General features: G+C 47.3%; 1 protein-coding gene across 1 annotated transcript; it reads left to right on the top strand.

The window, feature by feature from the left end:
* Positions 1-342: 342 nt before the first annotated feature.
* Positions 343-4,087, top strand: GPR50 (G protein-coupled receptor 50). Its single transcript, XM_011954674.1, has 2 exons — positions 343-553; positions 2,451-4,087. The coding sequence occupies exons 1-2, from the start codon at positions 343-345 to the stop codon at positions 4,085-4,087; spliced, it is 1,848 nt and encodes a 615-aa protein (XP_011810064.1).
* The last annotated feature ends 4,076 nt before the right edge of the window (positions 4,088-8,163 follow it).

Below are 8,163 nucleotides of genomic sequence, written 5' to 3'. Positions count from 1 at the left end.
CTGGGGCTCCAGGGCGGCTCCTGGGCAGATCCTGGGCGGCGGAGCACAGACCCCCGCGCCCGAGAATCGAGCAGGGAGGTCTGAGCCCGCCGGAGCCGAGCTCCGTCCGCCCGTCCCAGGGCGAACGGCAGAGAGAGGCGAGCCGCGGGTCGGGCACAGCAGGCGGTGGCAGCGACGGCGGCGGCAGCGGAGATCCCAAGGTCCGTAAGCGGGGAACTGGGGGTCGCAGGGCGGGCAGGCGAACAGGCTTGGGAGCTGGGCATTGCTGGGGGTGGAGGGATAGAAGGCAGCAAAACCGAGTAGGAATTGGCGGGAGGGTGACGGGAGAGCTCCGAGGGGGCGATGGGGGACTCAGAGAGGCTGCAAAGGGCTGGAGTCCCGGAGCCGCAAGCGGGACTTTCCCCGCTGCTAGCCACCGCCGAAGGGGAGGGGCCGGGGGCCGGGGGCCGGCGGCGAGCAGGGCAGGAGGGAAGCGTGGGAGGATGCCAGGCGCTGCGACACGTGCTGGGGGTGGGGGCGACAGACACTGCAAAGCAGCTAGTCCGGTTTACAGGTTGGGCGGGAGAGGGCTCTGGAAGGGAGGGGAAAAGGCGGAGGCGCCCAAACTCCGAGTTCAGGCAGGGGGAGGGAGGGGTGGCGCCTGGAATTTCCACCGCCAGGTTCTCGATCGGCTGTGGCGAGAAGTGGGGACCTAAGGGGGTCTGAGAGGGTGGGGAGACCAACTGGATTCTCCCAGGCGGGGCGTGGGGGAGAGGTGGCGGCCAGAGTCTGGGGGATTACTTGGCTTGGGCAAGGAGTCAGGAACACTGAACAAGTTTCAAAACGCACTGACTGGCACAGTCATTAAAAGTTTTCTTACAAAGTCTGGTGGGTGTCACCGATTTCTCCTTCGTCTCCTGGAGTCGTGGGGCCATACACTAGGTCTTCACCTTCATCCCCGCGATGCGGTCCCGAGGTGCAGTCCCACGGAGTCCCGGGGGCGACCTGCGAAGCCCATTTTATTTCCTATAAGTTTCTTCTTTTCTTTCTTTTTCTCTTTTTCCTTCCTTCCTTCCTACTATAATTCAAATAAAGGCTTTTATGGTTGTTGTGGTTTTGTTTTTAAGGCTTTGCCCCTTCTCTTTTCGGCTGTACGTCCCTGAATTCATTACTTTGCGAGAAAACCCTAGAAAGAACCTCTTCAGTAGAAAGTGCTGAGGCCGAGTGTTGACAGCGCTGGAGGAAGGAGGAAGAAGGAGCCATACCCTTGCCCTTTACAAAAGCGCTCATTTTCTCCTAGTCCAAGATGAAGTGCAATATTTTGCCAAACCAATGCTAATTAGCAACAAGGTGTTTCCAAAGAAAGAGGGCTCTGCGCCTGCACTTGGCCTCTTCCTTCGCTTTTTTGTGAAAGGTTTTACAAAAAAGTTCCCACCTCAGCCTACAAGACCGGAGTGGGGGTGATCCTTCTTTATCCTGTTTAACCTGAAGGCTCCAGTAAAGTTCAGTGCCCGGAGCTGGGAGCTCTGTGCAGGGCGCTGAATGTGCCAGTGCGCGGCTCTGCGCGTGGACGCGGCATGAAACTGAAACAGGCACTTCTGCTAATCCTTGCAGGAATTGTTCTCCTCCCCCCAACTCCCCCCTTGTCCCCCCCACACACCTCGCGTCACCCTCCCCGCCCACCCTCTCACTACTTCTTTGGTCTCAGACTAAATTTTACAGGGCTTCCCTGCTTCCCCTCAGTTTTCACTGTTAGGTTACCTCGGGAACGGTAAGTATGTGACTTGGCAAGGTTTTCGGTTACTGCTTGATCCCTTCGGAAAAGACTGTTTAAGAAGATGGCCTCTAATGCCTTTTCTCAGAATCTTCTCTCTAGTAATGTGTTTATTATAAATGCAATGCTAGGCTATAGGAGGGAGATAGCTAATTTATCTTTTTCTAATTCTTTATTTTTTCAGTTTGAGGCTTCCTGACATCCCTCCAGTGTCTTTCCTTGCCCCCCACCGACTCTCCAGCCTCTTTCCTAAAAACAAGTCCCTCTAGCTTACCTCTACTCCCCTCCTTCTCCCTCCCCCTCACCTCCAGTGAAGGAAATGTTTGCATTTTGTTTTTCTCTAAGATGTTGGCAGCATGACCCTGTCTCATTGTGAAGGCTCCTGGCAGGGATTTTGTGCCCACTGCTGTCTGTCTCATGTTTGCTTCTTTCTCAGAGCAGAGATGACGTTGTTTTGAAAGGAAAAAAGGTGGGCAAAGTACAGGTCTCCCAAACCTGGCTGTTCATCAGAGCCATGTGGGACCTGCTTGTAAATAAAAATAAAAACACAACTGCATTTCTTTAAAAGAATTCTAGAATTATAAATGGTCATAATCCAGCTGGCCTTCCTCTGCACCTTAAATGTGTAGATTTCTGTACTTAAACCATTTATTCTTCTTGTCTTTCCCTTTTCTCCCTCCCTTGATATGTTTTTCAGGCAACATCTTCGTGGTTAGTCTCTCTGTGGCCGACATGCTGGTGGCCATCTACCCATACCCTTTGATGCTGCATGCCATGTCCACTGGGGGCTGGGATCTGAGCCAGTTACAGTGCCAGATGGTCGGGTTTGTCACAGGGCTGAGTGTGGTCGGCTCCATCTTCAACATTGTGGCAATCGCCATCAACCGTTACTGCTATATCTGCCACAGCCTCCAGTACGAGCGGATCTTCAGTGTGCGCAATACCTGCATCTACCTGGTCGTCACCTGGATCATGGCCATCCTGGCTGTCCTGCCCAACATGTACATTGGCACCATCGAGTACGATCCTCGCACCTACACCTGCATCTTCAACTATCTGAACAATGCTGTCTTCACTGTTACCGTCGTCTGCATCCACTTCATCCTCCCTCTCCTCATCGTGGGTTTCTGCTACGTGAGGATCTGGACCAAAGTGCTGGCAGCCCGTGACCCTGCAGGGCAGAATCCTGACAACCAACTTGCTGAGGTTCGCAATTTTCTAACCATGTTTGTGATCTTCCTCCTCTTTGCAGTGTGCTGGTGCCCTATCAATGTGCTCACTGTCTTGGTGGCTGTCAGTCCGAAGGAGATGGCAGGCAAGATCCCCAACTGGCTTTATCTTGCAGCCTACTTCATAGCCTACTTCAACAGTTGCCTCAACGCTGTGATCTACGGGCTCCTCAATGAGAATTTCCGAAGAGAATACTGGACCATCTTCCATGCTATGCGGCACCCTATCATATTCTTCTCTGGCCTCATCAGTGATATTCGTGAGATGCAGGAGGCCCATGCCCTGGCCCGTGCCCGTGCCCATGCTCGCAACCAAGCCCGTGAACACGCCCTTGAACAAGACCATGCCCATGCCTGTCCTACTGTGGAGGAAACCCTGATGAATGTCCAGAATGTTCCATTACCTGGTGATGCTGCAGCTGGCCACCCCGACCATGCCTCCGGCCACCCCAAGCCCCATTCCAGATCTTTCTCTGCCTATCGCAAATCTGCCTCTACCCACCACAAGTCTGTCTTTAGCCACTCCAAGGCTGCCTCTGGCCACCTCAAGCCTGTCTCTGGCCACTCCAAGTCTGCCTCTGGTCACCCCAAATCTGCCACTATCTACCCTAAGCCTGCCTCTGTCCATTTCAAGGGTGACTCTGTCCATTTCAAGCCTGCTTCCAGCCACCCCAAGCCCATCACTGGTCACCATGTCTCTGCTGGCAGCCACTCCAAGTCTGCCTTCAGTGCTGCCACCAGCCACCCTAAACCCACCACTGGCCACATCAAGCCAGCTACCAGCCATGCTGGGCCCACCACTGCTGACTATCCCAAGCCTGCCACCACCAGCCACCCTGAGCCCACTGCTGCTGACCACCCTGAGCTCTCTGCCTCCCACTGCCCCGAGATCCCTGCCATTGCCCACCCTGAGTCTGATGACAGTGACCTCCCTGCGTCGGCCTCTAGCCCTGCCGGTGGGCCCACCAAGCCTGCTGCCAGCCAGCTGGAGCCTGACACCATCGCTGACCTTCCTGACACTACTGTAGTCACTACCAATACCAATGATTACCATGATGTTGTGGTTATTGATGTTGAAGATGATCCCGATGAAATGGCTGCGTGAAAAATGCTCTCACAGGTAGCCAGGCAGTGGTCGCCTTTCTAGTTTGTTTTGCATATGTAATCCAAAGTGAGATACCTTACTGCACCTAGACACAGACACTGACACATAGAAATGGTGTAAGCTACGTCCACCTTTCAGGCGTACTCCTCCTTTACTTAATGTACTCTATTAAAGTGTGTGCGTGAGTGTGTGTGTGCTTGCTATTTTAGGGACCTTAATTTCCCTCAAGTCTGATGTCTGTTGTTCCAACTTTCTTTCCAACTATAGTCAACCTTCAGTCCTCAGTCATCCCTGAAATTTTAGACTTTGATTTTTTTCCCACTCTTGTGTCCCTCCTCCCCTTTCCTCATTTCCTCTGCCTTGTTCCTGCTTTCTTCTCCCATTCCCCGAGGGGGTTGGGAGAGGGGTGCATGCACAATGCTAAAGGTGTGTTGTGGTGAAGGCTTCCATTAATGTGACTGCACAGCCTTATGTTCTTAAATGTGTAACTCTATATTATACTTTCAATAGCAGTCAGAAAAGCGATTGTAATCAAGTACAAGTACTGGAAAGTTTCTTCCTAAATTTCAGCAACAACATATGACCCCTATTTGAAGAATACAATTTGATAAGCTCTTATTAAAAATACATTTTTTATGCCTATGAGATCAAATGGCAAAAGGAAAGATATGGGCACACAAAATTATTTCTATTTTTTGAAAATTTGAACATTGGTGCTTTTTATAGTCAAACATGGTTGCAAATGATAAGAGGTTTTTACTTTATTTGTAATTATTTACCTTTTTAAGCATTTGCCAGGATTTTTTTTTCATTTAGTTCCAGAGAAATAAATCCATTCATAAACTAGTTTCTTCTCCTAAAATACAATCTTATGGTTGCTAGGATCAATTATGGTAATATTTTTAATATTATAAGTCATAACTACTCTTTACCACAGATTTTTTTAAAACAACCTGGTATTTTTACAGTTTTTACATTATTATTTTCATTCAAAAGGGAATTTGAAGTAATGACTGGCAGCAAGAAGTGAATTCAATACTGCCGGGAGGTTGTAAATGAACATTCCTCCTGGATGGGGAGGGAGGCAAGGAGGAGAAAGATGCCGACACCAATCAATCCCACCACACATCCGACATCAGCCAATCCCACCACACTTGGCCAAGGTTCAGTGATACACGATGTTACGTCGTAGATGTCTTATATTAGCACACTTGACAGACCAGGAAATGATTTTTCTCTACAATTCAAGAAAATACCTGTTTAATAAAAATTTCAATTGCTGATTCAAATAGATACTTTAAGCAAAGTTTACTGTATGAAAGCTTGTGAGGATAAGCGGAAATGTATTATACTGCCTTAATTCTATTCTGTATTTGTGGTAGCAATTAAATAAAAGTGTTTTTGTGGCTTTAGTTTGTGGTTTGTTGATAAATTCATTTCTCCACTGGAGTTACTTATGGGGAGGGTGTACAGGGTGAGGGGTGGCAAAGCATTGACCATGGGGGAATCAGAAGACTTGGGTGCAAGTTCCATCCCTGCTACCAGCTTGCTGTATGCCAGGGCAAGTCCCTTGACCCCTCTCACCTCAGTCCCTTTACTTAGCAAACTGGAGAGGTGGTGGGGAGAGGGGAGCATGCTGGGGTTGCTATGTTCTTCACACTAGTGCATTGGATGACCTGACCTGCCTGCTCTTGGATATCTGAACTGTACCAGATATGGCTCTGAAAAGAGACCCCTTTTTACTCCCCTGAAAGGAGTGAAGCCAGGTCCCAATAATGTCATGACCCAAAGGCTTTTGGAATGAAGAAACAGAGCTCATGAGGGAATGGGGGAGGCACAGGAGTGAGAGGCAGGAGGGCTGGTGGTTTGCTCTCCAGCTCAGGGGTGGGGAGCAAGACCCCAGCCACTGGGCAAAGCTCCTGATCTTAGGAATACAGTTTCAAAAGAATCTCTGACAATAAGGAAATGCTCAAAATACACTGATCAGCAAAAATCAAACTGAATTCAAAGTAATATACAGTAGGACATAATTTTTACAAAATATGCATACTTAACACATGCGCATATAGACAAACAGTTACACACATGCAGTTGTTCTATCCGGGCTTTCCCAGGCTGTGAGTATAGATAGACTGAGGCCATCTTAATGTTTAATGCCCGAGTTAAAGTGGTTTTGAGCCATCAAGGGCTGCCTGCCTGAGGGCTGCCTGCACCCCTGTGCCAAATTTCTGTGCAGAAAACATAACTAAAAGGGATGTTTATTCATGTACTTACAAACTGGTTATGGTCAGCTCCCCATCCATGTATTCCATGTTCTCACTCTCCACTCACACCCAAGAGGTTGTTTTGCATGAGACTGCAAGTGTCCAAACCAAGGGTACTGTGTCCCAATGCTCCAAACTGCCACTCTCCAGGGGTTTACGGGGTGCAAGGTTTTGAGAGATGAGAGAGGTGACGAAATTATCTGCCATTGTTACAACTTTGTTCCGCAATTTTCCCCAGTGCCTGAAGCAACCCCGCTCACACCAAGTCTCCTGAAAGTCATACCAAGTCTCTTGAAAGCAGCCACTTCCGCCATCTCTGCTTATCTCCTGCAGCTGCTGTCATCAAACTTGCCTGAGCCACAGCGCCTCTGCCTCTGCGCCCATAATCACCTGCATAGGAACAAGTAGCACTTCCACCCCAATTCCTTCTCAGTTCCTTCACAGCCCAGAAACATTTATTTTTCTGCTCCTCTCTCCCTTATCCTGTTCCCCTTCACTCTCAAAAGCCACTAAGATTCCTAAACGCATCTCTGATTTACACCCCCCCCTCCCCGACTTTGAGTGACCAAGGCAAGAAGCTGAATCTCTGCTTCAGGTTTAAGGTGTGTCGTAGTTCTGCCTGGAAAAAATGCAGAGCTTCTGGCTTTACAGCAGTGAGAATGAAAGGGCCAACTTTGCTGACTTCCTCAAAGAGAGAATCTGCCTCCAGACGAGCTTAAATCTCCATAATCAAGGGATTTAAAAAATGCAAGCAACTTTTAAATGACAGTTTTTCCGAGTTTCTCCTCTTTTCTTTTTAAATGGAAATATAATTTATATACTACAAAGTGACAGCCAGACTTTTGTTTTTTAACATATGCATACATCCATGTAACTACCACCCTGGCCAAGATATAGGTAGCCCTCTAGGAAGTTCCCTGTTGCCCCCTTCTAATCAATACCCCATCCAAAGGCAACCACTATCCTGACCTTACCATACATTAATTTTGCCTGTTCTAGAATTTCGTATAAATGGAAACATACAATATGTATTCTTTTGTGTCCAGCTTCTTTTTAAAAAAAATTGTGATGAAATATACATAACATAAAATTGACCATTGTAAACTTTTTGAATGTACAATTCAGTGATATTAAATATATTCACATTGTTGTGCAACCGTCACCACTATCCATTTCCAGAACTACTTCATTATCTCAAACTGAAACTCTGTACTGATTAAATAATAACTTCCTTTCCCCTTAACCTCTGGTAACCACCATTCTATTTTCTGTCTCTATGAATTTACCTATTCTAGACACCTCATATGAGTGGAATCATACAATGTTGGTCCTTTTGTGTCTGGTTTCTTTCACTTAGCATAATGTGTTCAAGGTTCACTCATATCATAGCATGTATCCATACATTATTTTTTATGACTGAATAACATCCCATTCTAGGGATATACCAAATTTTGTTTACCCTTTCATGTATTGATGGACATTTTGGCGGTTTCCATTTTTGGCTGTTGTGAATATTGCTGCTATGAAGATTGATGTACAAGTTTCTGCTTGAGCCCCTGCTTTCCACCTTTTTGGAGATATACCTAGGAGTGGAATTGCTGGGTCATGTAGTCCAGCTTCTTTTGCTCAATATTATGTCTTTGAGATTCATCTATGTTTCTGTGTATGTCAGTGGTTGGTTATTTTTCACTTTCATATAGCATTGTACAATATTAATACATTACAATTTATTTATTCTACTACTGATGGATATTTGGGTTGTTTCCAATTTGAAACTATGATAAAAATGCTTCTATAATCATTTGTGTACAT

The sequence above is a fragment of the Colobus angolensis genome, unplaced genomic scaffold, assembly GCF_000951035.1.
Source record: "Colobus angolensis palliatus isolate OR3802 unplaced genomic scaffold, Cang.pa_1.0 Scaffold389, whole genome shotgun sequence".
Classification (NCBI taxonomy): domain Eukaryota; kingdom Metazoa; phylum Chordata; class Mammalia; order Primates; family Cercopithecidae; genus Colobus; species Colobus angolensis.
This window is presented reverse-complemented; position numbering and strand designations above follow the sequence as displayed.

Coding starts and splice junctions, on each gene's coding strand:
- GPR50 (XM_011954674.1), top strand. CDS start 343: ATGGGGGACTCAGAGAGGCTGCAAAGGGCTGGAGTCCCGGAGCCGCAA. Junction 554..2,450: donor GCAGCTAGTCCGGTTTACAG/GTTGGGCGGGAG, acceptor TATGTTTTTCAG/GCAACATCTTCGTGGTTAGT.